The sequence below is a fragment of the Leucoraja erinacea genome, chromosome 15 (assembly GCF_028641065.1).
Source record: "Leucoraja erinacea ecotype New England chromosome 15, Leri_hhj_1, whole genome shotgun sequence".
NCBI lineage: Eukaryota > Metazoa > Chordata > Chondrichthyes > Rajiformes > Rajidae > Leucoraja > Leucoraja erinaceus.
In genome coordinates, this window is record NC_073391.1 from 19,877,812 (window position 1) to 19,902,047 (window position 24,236).

General features: G+C 42.1%; 1 protein-coding gene across 2 annotated transcripts in view; it reads right to left on the reverse strand.

The window, feature by feature from the left end:
* The window catches only part of sec23ip (SEC23 interacting protein), an 83,131-nt gene that overhangs the window by 11,062 nt on the left and 47,833 nt on the right, over positions 1-24,236 (reverse strand). For both annotated transcript variants that reach the window (XM_055646830.1, XM_055646829.1), the window contains exons 16-17: positions 21,988-22,173; positions 15,954-16,116 (exon numbers count right to left, since the gene is read on the reverse strand). In XM_055646830.1, the coding sequence (XP_055502805.1) occupies positions 15,954-16,116; positions 21,988-22,173 (349 nt within the window). The remainder of the gene's footprint in view (positions 1-15,953; positions 16,117-21,987; positions 22,174-24,236) is intronic.

Here is a 24,236-nt window from a genome sequence, read left to right on the forward strand (position 1 = left end):
GCCAAGGAAAGGTGGAGCCCACAATGGTCCACTGTTGGCTGTGGAAGAGGTAATAACGAAGGAATATGAATACTGAAACTAGCAGAACGATTAAGGTGGGGGAGGGAATGCAAGCGTTACTTGAAATTAGTGAAATCAATATTCATACCGCTGGGTTGTAAGTTGCCCAAGCTAAATATGTGGTGCCATTCCTCCAATTTGCGTGAAGACTGTTTTGACTGTTGTGACTGTTTGTGTACAATTACTGTATGCTTCGACTTCCGATATTTGGACTTTACGATGGTGCAAACGCTAGACAACGGCAGCGAGCCGCAGCTCACTTCCGGTCACGTGAACAAATTATATTAAATGAGTTTTCGACGCGATATTTTCGATAGGTTTATAGGAACACAAGCCCATCGTAGGTCGAGGAGCAGCTGTATTTCCTGGGTTTTAAAAAAAAAATATTTCCAATTTCCAGCATTTACAGTTTTTGGTGTATCATTGAATAAATTCAGAGCTAGGTTTGATAATAAGTATGGTTCTTCATGCAGAGACTAATAGATCTGAAGAAAAGAATGCTACATCCCAAGTAGGATGATCATTTGTCAAATTCCTCTGAGAATTCCCATGAGTATGAAATGAAACACTATTGAGTTGGACAGAGATTACATTGTAGAGGAGGGTACTGGACTTGCAGTGATCATCTTTATTAAAATTAAATAAAGAACTTCCTAATGTGTCCAGTCTTGGGAAGCCGCGTCTTAAAGTTCATGTTTTTTTTTTTTTTTAAGTTTCTGGCTGCGTCTATTTATACCATGCGTTTTTTTAAGCATAACATATGGACTTGAAATCTCATATTGTTTAATAATCCAGTGCTGTCAAAGTGCAATACTGTTGTAATACACATGTTTTACTGATTTAATAACCACAGAATTTTGCAGAATATACAACTTTAATTTAGTGTGACCCTGCCACATTTCATTTTGTTTCTTTCTTCCAGAGAGAAAGGGTGTTAAGGCCTCGGGTTAACAAGTTCACCAGGACCACAATGAAATGCCATATCACACCATTTTCAGTTTAAATCCAGTATCATTTTGGGCAGAGGGAAACGCATTGCACAACTCTCTTAATACTCTTTCAATCATAGAAATGCACTGCTCTATTACAAAGGTTAATAGACTGGATTATGCGATCAATGGGAACTGGATGCTTCTTGCTGCTAGCTTCAGAACTGGGAAATGGTTTTCTCGACTCAGACTTGTAATCTGGTGCCATCTTTCGGTGGACTAGTGAAGTTCACTTGACAATGATATCATCAAGCATGGTGTTCTGCAGATTCAAATTTATTTAGTATAGCTTAGAGATATAACGTGGAAACAGGCACTTTGGCCCACCGAGTCTGAGTCGACCAGCGACCCATGCACACTAAAACTATCCTTACAAGCACTAGGGACAATTTACAAGTAACCTACAAACCTGGACGTCTTTGGAGTGCAAGAAGAAACCGAAGATCTTGGTGAAAACCCACGCAGTCACTGGGAGAATGTACAAACTCTGTACAGACAATACCCATAGTCAGGATCTCCGACGCTGTAAGCGCAGTAAGGCAGCAACTCTACCGCTGCGCCACCGTGCCGCCCACAAATAGTAAATCGAAGTTAAAAGGCATTTGTTATATTGTCCTTGTTTAATAATTTTAAGGGAAACAAAATAAAGATCAGGACACTTGCATGGGTCTAGGGTAGATGATGTTGAAGAAGAGATAGCAAGAGCAGGAAGGTTACGCCAGAGCTATATAGTTTAGGCACAGCTAACGTGCTGTGTACAATTCTCATCTCCACACTGTACATATGGTATGATATGAGTGCATTGGAGATTTAAAAGGATGGTGCAAGGCCAGAGAAATGTAGTTATGACACCATCAAGGCTGGGGTTATTTTCCTTCAGGGACAATTCATTTGAGTTACATCAAATTGAAAATTCAAGAAAAAATAAACAGAAATAGTTCCCTTAGCAGAAAGATAAATAAAGACAGTAAATAAAGACACTAAGGGCTATGGTAACTCAGCAGGTTAAGGGCCTGTCCCACCAGCATGCGACTGCATGCGGCGAGCGCGACCTAACGTGGTCGCTTGAGCCGTACGGCCTCGTGGAGCCGGTCCCACTTCCAACCGCAGAGCCGTATGGAGCTGGTCCCGACATCATACTCACCAATCAGCTGGGCAGGAGGTGGGCTGACTGAATTTGGACGTCGTACAGCGTCGGGCGGTTACGTCATCACGCAACGGTACGCCGGCCGGTGATGTCATCGCACAAAGCCACGCGCTAGGCGTACGCCGTCAAGACGCTGCGTACATCCATCGAGGCGCTGCGTACGCCCGTCGAGGTGCTGCGTACAGCCTCAATGCGGCTGCGGGGCGACAGGCCATTGCCGCGCGGGATTTTCGGACAGTTTTTCGGAGCCCTGCGCGATGTCGGGACCAGCCCCGCACAACTCCATACGGCTCCGGCGATCGAAGTGGGACTGGCCCCGCGAGGCCATACGGCTCAAGCGACCACGTTAGGTCGCGCTCGCCGCATGCAGGTGGGACGGGCCCTTTAAGCAGCATCCGTGGGAAACATAGATAGGTGACATTTTTGGTTGGAACCCTTCTTCAGACTGGAAGGTCCAGATCCAAAATGTCATGGATCTATGGTATCCAGGGATGATGCCTGAATGGCCGAGTTATTCCAGCAATTTGTGTCCAAGCAATTTTCTTAGATTGCCCATGTTTTGACCGGATATGTGGGGGAAGGTGGGTGTGGGTTGGGCAAACTGTGGATTATATTTAAAATTCTCCCATGCATTTTAAATATAATCCACAATTTGCCCAACCCAAACCCACCTTCCCCATTTTGTTCCTCTCATCAAAACCCCTCCTTACCTTCAATGGATAATGCCAATATCCCACAGAATGAGTAACAGTGCTATTTAGTGATGACAATGACAGACGTGTCAGGGGAGGAGAAAGGTTGGTAGCCATTGAGCTGCAAGACCTCAAGTTTACAATCATCTGTAACTTAAGTCACTGATGCCTCTGTCTCACTGACTGTTTCAATGGAGCTTAATGTAAGATAGGGGGACCGCACTATACATACTTTGTAGGCAGGTTAAAGGCTTCTGGACACGATTAGATCAACAATTTCAGATAAATCAACTTCCCCAGCAGACATTCTACATTTCTATAGCTATTTTTGATAAAGATTCTGAATTGACACATGCTCAACAGCATTGTGTTTCTCAATACATCCTTCTTTCACCTTGCACCATCAATATATATACCAGTATATATATATTTTAAATTCCATCTTTTTCTATCCTATCATAAACACGCAGGTTTTTTTCTGCCCTTCCCATTATCTCTGCATCTTAAATCTTGCTCATCTCTAAATGTTCCTAATTATGATCCAAAGTTTACAACCCAAAGCATCAACTGCATCGTTTTCCATAAATGCTAGCTAAAATGTGGAATAATTGCAGCAATTTCTGTTTTATTTCAGTAAATGATGCTAACGAAAGTAACACAAGCTTTATATTAGGCAATAAATAGAAACTGAAGAGCTATTTTTACTGGCTGCTCTGAACTGTTAAGTTACCATGAAATGCGCACTATGAGGTACTAAAATAATATCCTGCTCATTTCCAACTTGGAACCTCAGTGAAAATATCTCTTGCATTACTCAGAAGGAATTTTAGACAATCACCCCAATTTCACAGAGAAAATATGCATGAATAGCCTAGCTTCAAATATCACATTTCACTGGCTCTTTCCATGCTTTATTCCTCAAACATCTAGCCAATCTCAGAAAAAAAATTAAATATGCGCATTTTTTGCAGTGTGGAAAATGACATGGTTATTTAATCAATGCTGCCTAATGAAGGCTGAAATGGACTCAAATAGTATTCTACCTCATAGCAAAGTAAAACTGGATTTGAAAACTATGCTTATTTTTGCTTTAAAACAGAAATGTATCCCAAAAATAAATTTACTTCAATCACTGCCAAATTCTTAAGCAAAATAATATTTTTTTGTTATCAATGGCCAAGATAAATTTTGATGAATGGATGGATGTGCAACAGAAATTAACCAATTGCTTCTGAATTATCTTAATCAACCATGAAATAATATGAAAACCTATTTGAATATTGTTTTCAGAATCAACCAGCCAACCACTTTTAATATTGTATTGAAAGTACTTTTGGTTTCTAAATATTCTGATCACCATGATAGAGACCTAGAGTTATTCAGCATGGAAACAGACCTTTGGCCCAACTTGTCCATACTAAGCAAAGTGCCTTCCCCAGCTAGTTCCATTTGCTTAAATTTGGCCCATATATCCCTCTAAACCTTCTGGTCCATGAACCTGTCCAAATCTCTTTTAAACATTACAATTGTACCCACATCTACCACTTCCTCTGACAGCTCATTCCATATGCGTGTTTTTTTACAATACTGGGCGCAAAAAGTGTGACACCTTAAGCCCCGTCCCACTTACATGTCTTCGGCATGCTAATTACGCGACCTCATGGTCACGTTGAGACGCGACGGTCGCGGTCTACTTCATGCACCCACACAGCCGCCTGGAGCACCGTGACATCATTAGAAGATGGACACAAAATGCTAGAGTACCTTAGCGGGACCGGCAGCATCTCTGGAGAGAAGTTCTTCAGTCTGAAAGAAGGGTCTTGACCCGAAACGTCATCCATTCCTTCTCCCCAGAGATGGTGCCGATCCCGCTGCGTTACTCCAGCATTTTGTGTCTATCTTCTAATTTCCTGGCCCCGCTCTGGGAAGTGGGGGCGGATCAGGATCCACAACGGCCCTGAGCCCCAGGCTGAGTTTGACGATCGTTTGCCTGCTTCTGCTGCTGTTGGAGGTGAAACGTTGTGTCGCGCCAGGGTCTTGGGCCTGTCCAACTTTGGCTGTCAGTTACGCGACAGGCCAGTGGCACCCAAAAATTTTGTTCGCTACAACATTTTGGAGCGCCGCCCGATACCCCGCACAAGTCCATACCCCTCGGCGCTTCTCAGTGGGATCGGCCCCGCGCGGCCACACGATGCCCGTTCGCCTCAACACGATGACGAGGTCGCGTAATTTGCGCGACAAGGACACATAACTGGGACAGGCCTTTACATAAAAATGAATTTCACAAATAAATTATATTAACACGATTCAGATTACCGGTAATCAAAAACCCTCACAGCGGCAGTACATGGCATGAAGTTTGAGAAAATTTGATTAATTAACAAAATTCCCTGTTTAACATGCGTTCCTAGGTGGGGTTTTTTTTTTTTTACCAATACGGTTGTTATTGTCCACCATAACAACCATTACATGAAATTTAGAAAGTCATTTTTTTTCTAAAGCATGACAGCTGATTTCTTCACTTTTGCTGTTTTTCAACATACAAATGTACTTTCTTGCTATAAACATGGAATATGTGAGCAAATGAGCAATATTCCGGTTATCTACTGAAACGTGCGTTCCTCAGTTTCCAAAGGTGGACACCAAAATGAAAGTAGCTAATTTCTTCCGGTATTTCTTTTAAAAATAATTTCATCCCATGTTTTGAATAAACTTTATGGATGTAATTGGTCCATACATAAGAGACTGCAGGTACATAATTTGATGGAAATATAGCTACTGCAAAATGCTGGTGCTATTCGTGGGATGGTGGACACCAAAAATATTCACTAATATTGGCATGCAGCAGCTTTTACAGAATCTTGATATTAAGGTTACTCTCTTCACAGTTTCATTATTTATTGAGTTCTTCAAACTAGAACATTTTTAATCTCCTTGGGAAGTTCTTTGGGCTTAATTTACCATTCTGTGGTTACTCTAAAATAGGGTGGGCACCAAGGGTAACCACTGTTATACTCTTTGAAATATGGCCATTCAGAGCACTTAATGCTAAATTCATCAACAGTTTTGCTTATTACCGTGAAACATGCATCTCTGCAAAGTAACAAACTTGAAAATATTTTTGAATTATAATTAAATTAATGCAGAAATAGCCTCTTAATTTCATTGTGTCAAGCATGTCACATTTTTGGCATCCTAAAAATGTATATTTTTGAGATATAAACTGGTTGAATCAGGGAATGAATTTAATTACTAACTTTGAGTAACAATCTCTAAAAAGATTAACGCCATACTACTTGAAACAGTGAAGATATGGCATTTTTAATGTTCTGTGCTAAAATCTCTCCAGTATTGTAAAAATACACATATGATCACCACCCTCAGAGTGAAAAATTTGCCGCTCAGGACCACCCATTTGGAATATTTTGGAGGACCAAGAAACCAAGAACCTCTCATTTACCTCAGCAGGACAGGCAGCATCTCCGGACAATATGCGTGATGTTTCAGGTCAGGACACTTCCTCACACTGATTGTGGTGGGGTTGGGTCAGGACACTCCCTCACACCTCCATACCGCAGCAGGAAGGTCTCAAGGCCCTCTGGTTCTTCCTTGAACAGACACCCAAACGGGTTCCCTCTACTACTTTCCACATAACAGAACTTGTCCTCACCCTGAACATCTTATCTTTTGTCTTCTCTCACTTCCTTCCATTTAAAGGTGTAGCCATTGGCACTTGCATGGAACCTAGATATGCTTTATTCTTGGTTACGTTGAACTGTCCTGTTCCAAGGGTACACTGGCACCATCACCCAACTCTTTCACTGCTACAATAACGATTGCATCGGGACTGCCTCCTGTACTCGTGCAGAAATCATTGATTTCATTAACTTTACCACTAACTTCCACCCTGCCCTCAAATTCACTTGGACTATCTCTGGCACCTCTTTATTTGGTCTCTCCATCTCTCTCCGAGGAGACAGACTATCGACTGACATCTACTGCAACCCACCGACTCCCAATTATCTGGACTATACCTCCTTCCACCCTGCCATTTGCAAAGATGCTATCCCCTACTCTCATCTTCGCCATCTCCACTGCATCTGTTCCCAAGATGAGACATTCCATTCTAGGGCATCTGAGATGTTCTCTTTAGTAAAAATGATTATCGGATGTTTCAGCCACCTCCGATATGATCCCACTACCAATCACATCGTTCCATCCCCACCCCATGCCGCCGTCTGCAGACACTGCTCCATCCGCAACTCCTTAGTTCACTCATCCTTTCCCACCCACTCCCCAGGTTTCTTCCCCTGCAGCCGCAGGAAATATAACACCCGTCCCTATACCTCCTCTCTCACCTCCATCCAGGTACCCCTGGAGTCCTTCCAGATGAGACAGATGTTCAGATGGACCTTATCTACAGCACTGACTTGTCCTCCATTGCATCGGAGAGACCAAGCATAGACATTGCAACCTTTTTATCAAACCCTTGCACTCGGTCTGCCAAGGCCTATTGGGTCTCTTGGTTGCTTAGCATTTTAATTAATTTTCCTATTCCAATAACTGCCTTACTGTCCTGCACTGCCTCCATCGCCAGAGTGAGGAAACACGCATACGAGAGGAACAGCGCCTCATATTCCACTTGGGTAGCTTACAACCCAAACGGTATGAACAGGGTGGCAAGGTGGTGCAGCGGTGGAGTTGCTGCCTTAGCGCTTGCAGCACCAGAGACCCGGGTTCAATCCTGACCACGGGTGCAGTCAGTACGGAATTTGTACCTTCTCCCCGTGACCTGCGTGGGTATTCTACGAGATCTTTGGGTTCCTCCCACATTCCAAAGACATACAGGTTTGTAAGTTAATTGGCTTGTAACATTGTCCCTAGGGTGTGTAGGATAGTGTTAATGTGCAGGGATCATTGGTCGGTGTAGACTCATGGGACCGAAGGGCCTGTTTCTGTGATGTATCTCTAAAACTAAAACAATGTTAAGTAACTAACCAAACCCCTTCTCTCCTCCTGCCTATCTATACCCCCCCCCCCCCCTCCCCTGTATCCCAACTGGACACACCCATTTCTCTCCTCCTCCCTTTCAACTTACATTCCTTCCTCGGGCTTCATAATTCGCAACTATCTTTATCTCTCTCATCTTTTGTCTTTTCATCTCCGGCCTTTGTCCAGCCACCTGCCTATAAAAGAAGCCCTTACCTGTATCCACCTATCACCTGCCAATCACTTCCAGTCATTGACCAGCCCACACCTCACATCAAGTTTTCTTCCTCACCCCATCACAATCAGTCTGAAGAAGTGTCCCAACCCAAAACATCCCCTATCCATATTCTCCAGAGATGTTGCCTGATCCGTTGAGTTACGCCTGCACTTTGTGTCTTTTTAGGTAAACCAGGATCTTAACCATATAACCATATAACAATTACAGCACGGAAACAGACCATCTCGATCCTTCTAGTCCGTGCCGAACACATAATCTCCCCTAGTCCCATATACCTGCGCTCAGACCATAACCCTCCATTCCCTTCCCATCCATATAACTATCCAATTTATTTTTAAATGATAAAAACGAACCTGCCCCCACCACCTTCACTGGAAGCTCATTCCACACAGCTACCACTCTCTGAGTAAAGAAGTTCCCCCTCATGTTACCCCTAAACCTCAGTCCCTTAATTCTCATGTCATGCCCCCTTGTTTGAATCTTCCTTACTCTCAGTGGGAAAAGCTTTTCAGTGGGAAAAGAATCTTCAGTTCTTTGTTTCTACAAAGCATCTAAGGTGGTACTTTAGATCAAAGGAAGTATATATTTCATAAACTTTATTCGGCATTGTGCCTTTAAATGACAGGTTATCTGCGAAGGTATACAAATTTTAAAAAGGAAGTCTTTCTATCATAACTTTCCAAATGTTTTTCAGAAGAAACAGAAAACAATAGGAATTCACACTGGGATATTGTTGTACATCCTGGGGCAACACGGTTCACAGTGGTAGAGTTGCTGCCTTACGGCGTCAGAGACCAGAGAACGATCCTACCCTCTGTTCTCCCCATGACCCGCAAAGATTTTCTCCGGGTGCTTCGGTTTCCTCCTACACTCCAAAGACGTACAGGTTTGTAGGCTAAATGGCTTGGTAAATTGTAAATTATCCCAAGTGTGTGCATAGGATAATGTGTTAGTATGCGGGGATCACTGGTTGGCACCGACTCGGTGGGCCAAAGTTTCTGGGAGCGTCTCAAAAGTAAACTCACCTAATCCTCCAAGGATCAATGAAACAACATTTATTATGGTGTCTCAGTCAATCAGTTATCTCCTCAGTCTCAATCACTGGTAGACCTTAGACCATCCACAGAAATAATTTAATCATTTCCAGTGTTGCTTCCAAAGATTCTAATTTTCAAAGTATTTGAACAAATAAATCAAATCCTTTACATGGCCTAATGTAGCAGACAGATGATACAAAGCCAATTTGCAGACATGAAGCCATGAAAAGGCTGTACATGCTTGGAATACATTTGGATTTCCCGGTAGATTTACCCGTGGACATAATGAATGCTTCAATAGCATTCATAAACCCGTGCCAATTGAAAGCATTCAGTGGTCCATACAGGCATTGTACCATGAAAGGAGCTCATCAGCCATCACAAATCTCACAATTAAGTCAGCTAAGTATTTTAGATGTTAAATGGCTAACATTATTTTACCAGTTGAGGTTTCAATGTGGTGATGAGTAGTTCCTTCATGCTCAGTTTTGTTCTTTAAAATATCTTGTTCTGTTCAACTATAGCATATTTCTAGGTTAAATCTTATTTCCAATCAATTTAAGACTATTTAACAGAGCTCCTCACATGGTGGCATTATAATCAATCATATTAATGACACCAATGATAGCAGAATGGCCGTGCACATCACCTGCAACCACCTATTTTAGTTGATGACACCAATATCATATCCAAAACCAATCCTCCATGCAATCTTTTTTGTTGTTGCTGCTTTGAATGCTTCTCTACTTCATGCATAATTTTGCGACCCCGAAAATATATTACCCCTTGGACTTTATTAACATGATCAAGAAAGGCATATAGATCCCAATAAACCATGACACTGTTGTTGTAATTCTGGTCCATTTGAATGGTAGCAAGTCCTAAACTTACTGAATGTCATATTCAGAAACATTTCCAAATTCCCAACGCTTTTGGAATGTGACAAATCTGTGAGTATGGCTTCCCACATGCTAGTTGAAGGCAAAGTAGACAAAGTCAAAGTCAATGGGGATTTATTAAAGGGAAAGAGTGTTTGGCAAAACTACAGCAGTTTTTTTTGAGGACCTTCGATAAAGTCTCAATAAGAGATTAGTATATGAAATGAAAGCACATAGGATGGTGATAATACACTGGCATGGACTGAAGGTTGTTCGAAGGACAGTCTTCATCCTTCTGCATGCTGTCAAATTGATGATCTAATCTCCACACACCCACACATTTCTGATTGAATCTGGGGAACCTTCTTTTCTTCTACTCTCATTTTAATTTTCATTGATATTTCTCTCTTGGGGAATCCAGCCTGTTTTCATAACCCATCTTCCACGTTCCTTGCACTGAACTGCCAACAAATGCTTCACAATTCTCATAAAAATGTAAATGCACACCACATTAAATCATTGCATATTTTTGATTGTACAGAACTTAAACGCGTACATTCACTTTAATCGGCAAGATTACACTTGCACTGAGCACTAACGCAGGTTAAGAGGCCGAGGAATCGTTAATTATTGACCAAACTGGGACCTCCACAAATTGGTGAGCAAACTACAGCAGAATCTTGAAAAGAAAAAACATGCATAATCGGATATCTTCAAATAATCTAATTTCACAGTTTCCATGGTATGCTTAACATGACGGACAATAATCCTAAGCAACATGTCCACTGATACAGATTGCTTTCCCCCTGGGATCTCAACTAAATAAGATATTATTTTTCATCGGTACAAGAGAACTCATTATTATTTAAAAATACCTTCTGTTTGTCGGTCAAAATTTACTCATGTCCACAAGGTGCTTCAAAACAAATATAAGATATTTGTGAAAAACCAAGAAAATAAGCTCCTGCACTGAAAACAGACAGCAGCATTCTACATCTTTCACTTTACTCTGGTTTAGGTTAGAGATACAGCACGGAAACAGGACCTTTGCCCCACTGAGTCTGCGCAGCGACCAGCGATCCCCGCACATTAACACTACCATACACACACTCGGGACAATTTACACATACCAAGCTAATTAACCGACATACCTGTACGTCTTTGGAATGCGAGAGGAAACTGAAGATCTCGGTGAAAACCCACGCGGTCATGGAGAGAACGTACAAACTCCGTACAGGCAGCACCCATAGTCGGGATCAAACCCGGCACTGTACAGGGCCTGTCTGGCCCTGCAAGCGCTGTACAGGGCCTGTCCCACGGGCATGCGACTGCATGTGGCAAGCGCGGCCAAACCGGAAGCGGGGGCCCCGCGGACGTCAAATGATTCCGCAGGCCATTGCCACGCGGAATTTTTGGACAGTGTCAGTTTTTCGGAGCCCCGCGCGATGTCAGGACCAGCTCCGCACAACTCCATATGGCTCTGGCGATCGAAGTGGGACCGGCCCCGCGAGGCCGTACAGCTCAAGCGACCACGTTAGATCGCGCTTGCCGCATGCAGTCGCATGCTCGTGGGACACGCCCTTAAGGCAGCAACTCTACCACTGCGTCACCGTGCCACCAATGTCTTCGGCCCACTGGGTCTGTGCCGATCATCTATCACCTGTTCACACTAGTTCTATGTTATCCTACTTTCTCATCGACTCCGACTCCCTACACACCAGGGGTAATTTATAGAGGCCAATTATCCTACAAATTTGCACGTCTTTGGGATGTGGGAGGAAACCAGAGGACGCGGAGGAAACTTGTGTGGTAAAGGGGAGAACGTGCAAACTCGGCACAGAATGAGCACCCAAAGTCAGGATCAAATCTAGTGCCGCATGAGGCAGCAGCTCTACCAGCTGTGTCACTGTGCTGCCCACTAGGGAGAAAGCTTCCTTTGCTAATATATCTGCATTGTACGGATTGAACTTCAGCCCATCATTGCCATTCACTACACTCAGATTTTAGGTTAAGAGTAGCAAACATGCCACAGTGTTTCTTGCATGAAGGTTTATATTATCTTCAAATACAATTTCAAATCTGCAATGTTCATAGACAGAGTGCTCCACATTATGATCAGTTCTATAACATGAATAGACATTGATGGCGTAATGTGACATTATTTTGAAAGGAGGATATAAATGAAAGGATAGTTATGCTGCATGTTTTGGACTTTACATATATTAAAGCACTGAAGTGCAAAGTGTGGGCAGATTAAAGTCATTGCTTTTGTTTATGCTATCCTTAAATTTAAAGAAGAGCTCTTCACAATTGACTGCCTTAGGAACACTACAAACATGTAACCGACTCAAATTATTCCAGTGTAAGTATTGACATTAGTATGCAGACAATTGGCTCTTCAGTAACTCACATCCCTTTGGGCTGTTGTGTAGTACTTATAATTTGGCAGATGAATTGTAATCAAATCTCCAGGGGTGAACATTCTTTCATAACGCCAGTGTATAACCCTGCATTTACGGCTGCACCTCAAATCGGTTTAGAAAATCCCTCCCAGCAACCCTGGAAATGATCAATTAATTTTGATAATTCACTTAAAAAGATGTAACCCTCAAGAAATACTTTAACAATCTTGGACAGACAGCAATTCTGTACACCTGGAGGTAATTATAAGGCTACATTTTAATTAGTAGGTTTTGAAAAAGGTAATAGACCATGACAGCAAATTTAAACATTTTGCAACGGATTTATGAATGGAAATTCATACTTAACAAATCAGCTGGAGTTCTTTGAGAATATGACAATTAAAATAGTTGAGGGGGAGCAAAGGGATGTGGATTTTCACAAGGCATTTGACAAGATTCTGCAACGAGGTTGTTCAACAATGTCCATGCACATAGAATGTGGATTAAGAGAGTTATAAAGCACAGAAACAGTCCCTTCTGACCAATTCGCATTGCAGACTAAGACAACCCATTTAAGCGGTGGTTGGCCTATATTCCTCCAAACATTTCCTATCCAAGCATTATGTCCCAATGTATTTTAAATGTTATAACACCTACCCCAACTACTTCCCCTGGCTGCTTGATCCACATCTCCACCACCCTCTTTGTGATCACTCCTCACATTTCAATGAAATCTTTCCCCTCTCGCCTTAAACATCTTCCCTCTAGTTCTTGATTCCCGTACTCAGGAAAAAATACTATGCATTTATCCTATCTATTCCCATCACGACGTTACACACCTCTGTAATTTCATCCCTCAGCCTCCTAAGCTTCAAGGAATCGAGTACTACACTGCCCAACTTCTCCTGTATCTTGTGTCCTTGAGCCCTGACGACTTTGCCTTGATCACTGGTAAGGTTATACTGCGTCCCAAGCAAGCTACATTAGGCGATCTTAGAGGTGAGGGAAAACATGAAGGAGGAGGGACATGGCAGTTGCCTGCTTGTATGGAAACCCCTTATACTGTGCGGCCTAATTCAATCCTGAGCTGTGAATGTCGGCACATCAGGAAGGTGCATGTCACAAAGTGGCTCTGATGTGAATTATATAAAAAGGCTATAATCAGTGGTGGACAATCTTTCAGAAATGATGCTGCCAGAAGTTGTAAGCAAGAATGCTCCCAATGGGGCCTCATTAATTGCAAAATACAAGGTGTTGGGTGAACTCCAGGGCGGCACAGTGGTGCAGCGATAGAGTTGCTGCCTTACAGCACCAGAGACCTGGGTTCAATCCTGACTCTGGGTGCTGATTGCATGGTTTGCCTGTTTTCCATAACCATATGGTTTTCTCCGGCAGCTCCGATTTCCTCCCACATCCCAAAGACGTACAGGTTGTAGGTTAATCAGCAAAATTGTAAGATTGTCCCTAGTGTGTAGGATAGCGTTAATGTACAGGATTATCACTAGTCAGCACGTCTCAGTGGGCTGAAGGGCTTGTTTTCACATTGTATCTCCGAAGTCCAAACTCAGAGGGAAAGGCAACATCTATAGAGGAAATGGACTGATGACATCTTGGGTCAGGATTCTTCTTTAGACTGTAGTGTGGCGGCACCTAGCACTCAAGGTCACAACGAACCATCGGCTCTAGAGGGCGGCGTCTTGGTGTGGGAAGCGCAAGTCACAGGGTCGGTACCTGATTTGTTATTTAAGGCCGGGCAACGCCCATGTCCTTGAAGGAGTAGGGAGCTATATTAGAGAGATTAAACACGTCTAGTGCACACAACTCGTGTCCGACTAATTTTTGGCTGGATTCCTGTGAGTCCCCGCTACAGTAGTGCAATTAATTGATGGTTCATTGCCAATCTCTACAATTACTCTACTGCTCATTCAAGTTGCACCTGAAGGGTCCAGTTTATGGCAGCCAGAGGGGACTTGTATGATGCGAGCCTTGTGATGTTATAAGCTGTGCAACTGACACCTTGCAGGTGAGCTCGGGTAAATTGCTCAAGAAAGTGTAGTGCAGGAGGCTGCAGTGTGATCTTATAGAGGTGTATAAAATTCCAGCTCGGGGCTCTTCTTCAGAGTATTCACAAGTAACTGCGGAAATGAGAGGTTACTTTTGGTGATTCTTTGCTGCTCTATAGGTCAGTCATTTTGCAACCTTTGAGCTTATCCTTCTCATGTTTTACATTTATTTATTCAATTTCAGAATTAGGGGGTTGCCAGAAAGGCCAGCATTTATTATCGCTCCTAACTGTCCTTCAAATGGTGTTGGAGAGCTGCCTTTGTGAACTGCTGCAGTCCTCATAGTTCAAGATCTTCCACAATGCTATTGGCTGGGGATTTGTAGGACTTTTATAGCTGGCAATAATTTAAAAACTGACATCCCATTTCCCAGTCAGGAAACACTTACAACTTGATTCCCATACCCAGCCAGTGAAGAAAGCGGATGGCATGTTGGCCGTTATAACAAGAGGAGTCTAGTATAGGAGCAAAGAGGTCCTTCTGCAGTTGTACTGGGCCCTAGTGAGACTTCAGCTGGAGTATTGTGTGCAGTTTTGGTCCCCTAATTTGAGGACGGATATTCTTGCTATTGAGGGAGTGCAGCGTAGGTTTACAAGGTTAATTCCCGGGATGGCGGGACTGTCATGATGAGAGAATGGAGTGGCTGGGCTTGTACACTCAGGAGTTTAGAAGGATGAGAGGATATCTTATTGAAACATATAAGATCGTTAAGGGTTTGGACACGCTAGAGGCACGAAACATGTTCCCGATGTTGGGAGTCCAGAACCAGGAGCCACAGTTTAAGAATAAGGGGTAAGCCATTTAGAACGGAGACAAGAAAACACCTTTTTCTCACAGAGAGTTGCGAGTCTGTGGAATTCTCTGCCTCAGAGGGTGGTGGAGGCAGGTTCTCTGGATACTTTCAAGAGAGAGCTGGATAGGGCTCTTAAAGATAGCGGAGTCAGGGGATATGGGGAGAAGGCAGGAACGGGGTACTGAGTGAGGATGATCAGCCATGATCACAGTGATCGAAGGGCCGAATGGCCTACTCCTGCACCTATTGTCTTCTAAGGGAAACAATAATGATGGTGCTCCTATGGTCCTGCTACCCTCGCAAAGAAGATATTTTCATGATATTTCCTGAAAATTCTGCAAATACTACACTGTGCTACATAAGAGTTTAAAGAGTAAAAGTTTATTTCAAAACGTGTTCTTTCTAAAATTAATTTAAAACATTTTAATGTACAGTTTTAATATTTTAGCTTTCATTTTGATCTTACATTTGTGACAACCTCTCTTATACTTTAAAATATTTAAAAAATGAAGGTAGGTCATGCTTTTTTCCTAGATTCATTATTAAAGTGCTCAATGTGATTGGTTGCTCAATGACATCACATCGGAGCACGCCAGCGATTTTCTGGAATGGGGATTTGACAACAATCAATGGCACTGTTTTATTAAATAAAAATGTATTCTTACCAGTAACATAGGTGGCTCTGTAGAGCAAATAGATATTCATTGAAGCTCTCAATTGGTTTCTCCTGTAGAACATAATCAATGCGGTAGCCACCATTCAGCATTCCAATCTTCACGGCTGAATCCTCATCCTTCAAAGATTCTGGACTTTCCACCATCTTTTGCTCTGTTTCATAATACAACACAAGTTTATCTTGGTATAATTGCCTAAGATGGTTTATTTCAAAAAGATTCAAGTTTGCCAAGATACCAGAATAACCTTCACAAAGATCCGCAAGCTGATGATTCCAGAAACTGCTAACCCAATTCATCTTATTTTCCAGGTCTTGATTCTTGGTCAATGGGTAGCAGCATTTCAAATACTCATGCATATACGGACCTCAATATGAACGGCTTTCTGCCTCCACCACTTTCTGCCAAGTTCCATAATCCTGGTGTTTTTCCAAATTTTGTGTTTACAAACTTCCCTTTAATCCTTTTACTAATTACATTAAGTGGATGGAAAACAAATAAAACTGCAGTTGCTGGAAATTGAAAGAAAAGCAGAAATGTTGTGAGAACTCTGTCAGTCAGACAGCATCTTTCCACAGACGTTGCTTGACTAGCCGTTCTTCCAGCATTTCGGTTTTTGCTTTACTTTAAATTAAGGTTAACTAGCTGTCCACCCCTCTAATCAGGGCAAAAGTTCCTTTCTACTCTCCCAAGTTTGGCATCTCATTAAAAAATAAAAAAATAAAACACACCCTCATCAACCTCCTTTCTTCCAAATAGCCCCAACTTAACCAACCTACTCACATAACTAATCTTTTACCCTGGCAAATCTCCTCCAAATCCTCTTCAGTGTTACCACATCAATTTCCGTAACCTAAACCAGTAAAATATGCAAGTCTATTTGTAGCAGAACAAGCATCTGCCAGTTATATAAAATGCAGCCCATTCGTCACGGATGCTGCCTAACCCATTGAGTTACTCCAGAATTTTGTGTCCTTTTTTCTGCTAAATACCTGCATACTGCACCGTCTTCTTGACACTTGTGACAATTATGTTTTCTTCAGGGATCTATGGATATGCACTCCAAAGCTCCTCTGATCGCCTACCATTACAGTGTGTTTACTTGCTTTATTTGCTCTTTCCCAAATGCTTTACCTTGCACCTCTCCAGCTTACCTTACTAAACCTGCATTGTTAATTCAGTACAAAGTGGGACAATCTCTGAACATTAATTTGGTGATTATTTGGGTTAATATTAGCAGCTATGAAATACTCGTCGTTTTTTTTTTTTAACAGATACAGCTCTGTGGCTTTCTCAACTCTTGAAGGTCTGTTTGTAGCTCATTCAAATGAACCAGTTTAAGTTTTAACCATAATTTTCCATTCTGGTTGATGAACGTAATACCAAGGTGTCCGGAGTAGTGAAAAGGTAGCAGTCAGTTTTAGTGTGGAATGCATGGTCATGACCAAGTAAAAGAATGATAGGAAATAATAAAAGAGGGAAAGCAGCTTCAAAACTGTAATCAGTGATGTATTCCATTATTTGACTGCCCCTTTACCCATGAAATGTGTAGATTACATAGAAGTATAAAATTGAAAATAATATGGTGTTTGGTATGAAGTGTGCAATATGCCGTGGTTGCATTAACTAAGGATTGCTCCAAATTTTTGTGCACAATCTTATCATTTGTAACAGTTAGAAGCACAGAATTCAGTGTCTTTATTGATGGTTCAATGCATACGGCGAAAATATCAAATAATCCAATTGGAAATCCATTACATTTTGCTGCTTATTTCACCCGACTCCAGCTAACCCACATTGCAATACTGTTACTATCCCGTTAAGTGATCAGGTTCTATTAATTTTTTTTTCACATTAGGTGAACAATTTACTTTTTACTTTTGTCTATTTTACTTTTTTCCCCACTTAATCATAAACATAGTCAAGAAATTAGATGAACAAGATAAATGTTATCAACATCGGACTTTGATAAGAAATTTCCATTTTGTCGCTAACTTTAAATTAATTTTATAGCATGTATAGGACAGGGAAGGATGAATAGACAGGAAAGATTATGAAAGATGTGGAGCAGAGCTGTAGTTTGAAATTAATTAAGCCGACATGCAACTGACAGCCTAACAAATCTTATGTCCTTGGATAAGCCACTGCCAGTGTTATTGTGCTGTCTGTGCTTTGCCATTATGGTATTCCATATCCACAATACTTTTCAAATAACATTAGGAACATTACATGCGGCCAGATGGCTAATAACTAGGAAGTATGTTCTACACTTCTTTCACTTGTTCTTGATTACGGGTAGAGTTGCTACCTTACAGCGCTTGCAGCGCCAGTGACCCGGGTTCAATACTGATTACGGGTGCTTGCCTGTTCGGAGTATGTACGTTCTCCCCTTGAGTTTTATCCAAGAACTTCGGTTTTCTCCCAAACTCGAGAGACGTACAGGCTTGTAGGTTAATTAGCTTGATGTAAATGTAAAAATCGTCCCTAGTGTAGGATGGTGTTAATGTGCGGGGATTGCTGTCCTGCTGATATACTCCAGCATTGTGTGTCTACCTAAATCAGATAATCTACCGGTTTTGGCGATCTGTGCGATGATTTCCGAGAGAATGCCGTCACCTACGGCCGTCATTTTTGGCCACCTCGCTCAGAGCCCCCCCCCCTCCTGCCGCATGTGTGCCGAGGATTTTTCCAGTCGATGAAAAATGACAGAGATATTAATGATTTTACAAAATTCCCCATTCTCTCTGCTGCCCCCGCTGGCGGCAGGGGGGATGGACTATAAAACCAGGAAGTGGTGTGCCTCAATTATTCTGCAAGCTGGAGGAAGGCAGAGGGTCACGTTTCTCTGAGCTGTGAATAACACTGAACACATGTCCACACAACTGTGAGTAAGTACCCTTAATGTGGTTTGAAAATGAACATATGGTTAAAGTAAAAAAAGCACTGCCTGCAAATGGTTTGTTCGGGGGGTTTGGGTTGAAATGAAAAAAAAGGCACTCTCTCCCCCCGCCCTCCTCCCCTCCCCCCCCCCCCCCCCCCCCCCCCCCCCTCCCCTCCCCTCTCTCCCCCTCCCTCTGCCCTCCCCCCCCCCCCTCTGCCCCGCCCTCCCCCCTCTCTCTCTCCCCCCGCCCCTCTCCCCTCCCCTACCCCCCCTCCCCTCCTCTCCCTCCCCTCCTCCCTCCCCCCTCTCTCCCCCCCTCCTCCTCTCCCCTCTCTCCCCCGCTCCCCCCCCTCCCCCCTCCTCTCTCCCCCCCTCCTCTCTCTCCCCTCTCTTTTTCTCCCCTCTTTTTCTCCCCTCCTCCCCTCCCCCACCGTCCCTCCCCTAAACCCCCCTCCCCTCCACACACCCCTATCCCCTTCCCTCCACCCTCCCCACCTCCCCTTACCTATCCCCCCTCCCCTCTCAACCCCTCACTCTCACCCTCTCTCTCTCCTCCCCTCCACCCCCACCTTTCCCCTCTCACCCACCCTCTCTCTTCTCTGTGTCTCTGCCCCTTCTCTCTCTGCCCTCACTCTCTACCCCCCCCCCCCTCCCCCCCTCTCTAGATGTGACTGCAAGTTGGGGGCTATGCGTCAGTAGATAGGGTGGTTATGGGGTAAAAGGAGCAAATTAATAATAATAATATAATATCAAGGGGGGGGTAATTAGCGTGAGTGTGGGGGGGGGGAAAGAATATTTAGTGTGTGTGACGGTGCATGCCGCCTCCTCCCCCACAACCGCACGTTGGGGGAACAGCCCCAACGGGTCTGCACTTGGTCTAGTACCATATATAAATACAATCAAGCCAAACTCAAGTACAGTAGGTAGAGTTAAGGGAAAGATACAGAGTGTAGAATATAGTTAGCTTTGTAGCTGACATGCATGTGCTGATAACATGTTAATCACATTTTGTTGGTATTATTTGATGGATAATGAGCTCATTGATCAAAGTACTAATTTTTCTTTTTTTTTTAATGAAAGTGCTGGAACAATTCACCAGGTCAGGCAGCATCCTTGGAGATGGACAGGTCACGTTTCAGGTCGAGACCCTTCTTCAGAGCCTGAACCGCCGAGTTACTCCAGCATTTTGTGTCTTTTTTTGTAAACCAGCTTTTGCAGTTTCTTGTTTCTGATGATGAAACTGTTCTGCCCAAAATGTTACTCAGCTTCCAGGTGGTTGTCCTGCTTGCACCCAGAGCTTGGGGATGGTCCAGCTCAATTTTCTCTAGGTCAATATTGGGTGCAAATAATACCAGCTACTTTTTAATATATATATCCTTCTGTTTTTAAACTTCTGCCAGAACTACCACCATCGCTTGTGTTATTCAGTTTCTTATTATCTGCCCCAACACAGATGTCCTCTCCTTCCTTCTCCTTTTTATTTGATTTTTCCGACTTGGATTGTGTTTAACCATTACTTCACTGCTACCTGCAATACCTAAATTCCATTGACATCCTTCCATTGACATCTTTTGAAACACCATCAACAAAATATGTCAAAACATTATTCATCAAGACAGAGACTGCCAATGTGATTACACGGTTGAGACAATCCAGATAGCATCAGTGTCCCATCCACCCTCACTCTAAATATTAATTCCATGCAGGTTTCCTTTCAGCCATCCTGCCTGTTCAAGGACACCTCAACCATGAGAACTACTTTGTTTCACTTGGTTTTCTTCACGTTCGATTTTCTACAAACCGCTACCTTACATAGTTAATACCCTTTCGTCACAGATTGCATTAGTATTATTCATCAGCTAAGAGGAGGCTGACGAGAGATTTGGTAGATGAAGACAAAGAAATTAACAGAGTGAATTGTAGGAGGCAGTTTCCTTTGACTGATGAGCAAAGGAATAGAGGTCACCAATCTAGGGAATAGTATTAAGTACGACATGAGAAAAGCATTTTAATCCAGCAGGTGGTTGGAAATTGAAAGGCTGACATAGTCCAACTGTGGCTTTCATGAGGGATCTGGATAAATATGAAGACAAATTGGCATGACTACAAAGAAAGGATTGATAGAGAGCTGCATGAACGCAGTGAAATGACTGACCTCCTCATATTCTGCAATCATTCCAGGATACTGACAGAGCGAGATCTACTCTCTCACTCTCCACTGACCTGAGTGTGACTTGACCTTCAATGTTGTGCGTACAGCGTTTCCACGGTTTCTTTTCATCCACATTAGTACCCCCCCCCGGACTCCCATTTCCTCTCTTATCCAATAGATATGTAGGTTGGTAGGTTAATTGGCAGCTCCAAATTTCCCCAAGCTTAGGTGGATAATAACATTGTTAGGACTGTGTGGAGAGAATAGGTGATGTGAAAAATTGGTGGTGGTGGAGGGGGAAAGAGAGAGAGAGAGAGAGAGAGAGAGAGATAGAATAACTCGATGAGTCGCCATTGACTCAATGTGCAGAATAGTTTCCTTCTACCTCATAAGGAAATAAAGAAATGCCTCAATGATTATGATTGGTCATATGATGACTCGATCTGTTCTTGATATTCCATAAACCTGATCATACCTTTGTACTCTTCCCCCAGTGAAGGCATCCATTATCCGATTCTGGCATGTTTCAGTTCCCTCTTTGTCAAACAAAACACCACAATACTCTCTGTAATAGTTCAGCTTCCACGTTTCTTAACCCTACTCCCATTCCAACCCACCAAGAAGCTATACTTTAAAACACAAATAACTTGTATTTAATTATTAAAATACACATTAAGATATACTGTATCACAGCTACTTAAGCACATGTTGGAATAAAATTGTACGATGAAAAAATGCAATTCTGCATGCTAACTGCATAAAAGCATTTGCAAAACATCACAAAACCTGCCTTTATCAATTGAAAAATAATCCACTGTAGTAAGTGTATATGACAGGTAAAGATTAAATGTTTTCTTAATAGTGCATCTGAATTCGTACACAAGTATGTGGGGAAATCTGCAGATGCAATAAATAATACTACTTATTTGGGGGAAAACATTGGATACAATTGGTTCATATATCAACAGTTAATGGAAGAGAATCTAATTTACCTTCCTCCACATGCTTTTCTTCCTCTTCTTTAATTTGGTTGGCTACCTTCTCTAGTTCAGCTTGTAGCTGAGTTGAAGAAGTGTGGGCACGTGCAAATTCATTCAGTGTCTGCCAGGCATTCTTCAGTGAGCTGATGAAGCCTTGCTTTAAATCGGAACCCATGCGGGACAAACTTTCTTTCAACTCTGCAAAAGAAAAGATAGTAAACGACTCCATTATCTACTCAGAATTCTTACAAGTAAAACCAATTTCCATCTTGAATGAAATTCTGGCAACTCAGCTATGAGCAGAAAAATTACTTTACCGTGACATTACATGCAGCATCTTTGGAGATTGGAGACTCATGTCATATAGTCATTGGTGCTAATTTTGCTTGTACAATAAAGGATGACTGCTTCAATTTCTCTTAAGCACCATTTCATATTTCCTTGCGGTATATGAACCAGCCATGCAGCCCATTGCTTCTCTGCTGGCTCTCAGACTAACCCCAGCAATTACAGTGTCCCAGTTACTCTCACTACATCAATTGTCCACCACACTTTTACGCTAGGGGCGATTTATGAAAGCTGATTAACCTATCAGCTAACATGATTTAAGTGAATGAGAGAAATTCAGTCATAGGGAGAAGGTGCAAACTGCACACAGACAGCATCAGGAATTAGGATCATATGCAGTTTGCTGGCTCTATGAGGCACCAGCATTACTTGCCATGCAACCTGTATCAAATTTTCACTTTTATAAGTTGTGCATTTCCAGCACTAAGTTTTCATTTTAGAATCTCGATATGTCAGCTGCATGGGGATACATCAAAACTGTCATCAAAAATATACAGGGTTTTTTTTTTTTTTTTTTACTGATTTCTAGTTTTACTACCGTTTGTTTGTGCTTAAGAAAAAGCCACCTCATTAAAATCATTTTCAATCTAGCTTTGGTAAATTGATAAATAATTGCAAGAGAAATGACCCAATATCGGCATTGGTGGCTTTAGCTCTTTAAATATAAAAATGTTAAATTCTTTGCATGCATTTATTGCATTTTGATAAGCTAATGAAAGTGTTTGACAATCCAGTATAAAGAATCTGCAAACATCTTTCAGAAATCACACATTTGAAATGTAGCTGTTATTCTTAAGTGTAATGCTATAACTTGAGTGAGAAACTGGAGTCTGCATACATTCAACCATACTGTGACCAAAACACATGATTTTATTAGTCCCACAACTGCAATCTGACCTTTTGTTGAGAAGTAAAAACACATCTCATCTTTCAACCCATGGGAGAATACGTTAGGTACAGCAACGTAATTCATTCGGACCAGGCATTCGCCACTTCAGGCTCAATAATTTAAGTAGTGATGGGAAAGCAATTTTATTTCTACAACTCTTTTTAATATTTGTTCTTTTCATGACATGGCACAAATTAAATAAGGTTTTTTTTTAAATACAAAAAAGGAAAACATGAGACAATATATTCAATAAATGATACCGAATGCAACCTTTTAAAACTTGAAAGAATGCAAGAAATTCTTCCTTAATATGAAAAGTTTGGTTGTGAAAATGAAACAAAGGACATAGGCACTGTTATATTTATAAAAATCATTAATGTTAGATTAAAAACAGGGCAAGATAATGAAGTTATCTTATCCAGAAACTACTTTCACCGTAGACTTTTGTTGGGATAAAATGTTGGAAAATTATAACAGAAAGATTGGAAAGAGAAAGTGAATGGCAAGGAAGGAATAGACAATCGACAATAGGTGGAAAAGGCCATTTGGCCCTTCGAGCCATGGCTAATTATCCTCAATCAGTACCCCGTTCCTGCCTTCTCCCCATATCCCCTGATTCCGCTATTTTTAAGAGCCCTATCTAGCTCTTGAAAGCATCCAGAGAACCTGCCTCCACCGCCCTCTGAGGCAGAGAATTCCACAGACTAATCACTCTCTGTGAGAAAAAGTGTTTCCTCGTCTCTGTTCTAAATGGCTTACTCCTTATTCTTAAACTGTACCCCCTGGTTCTGGACTCCCCCAACATCGGGAACATGTTTCCTGCCTCTAGCGTGTCCAAGCCCTTAACAATCTTATATGTTTCAATGAGATCCCCTCTCATCCTACTAGGTCTCACTAGGGATCTGTACAAGTCTCACGAGGGCTCTGTATCACGTAATCAGCTTTTATTTTCTACAAATGAAATTCAGCACACTACAATAGGAATTATGGAATAAATTAGATTAAACACTTCTTAAACATGGTG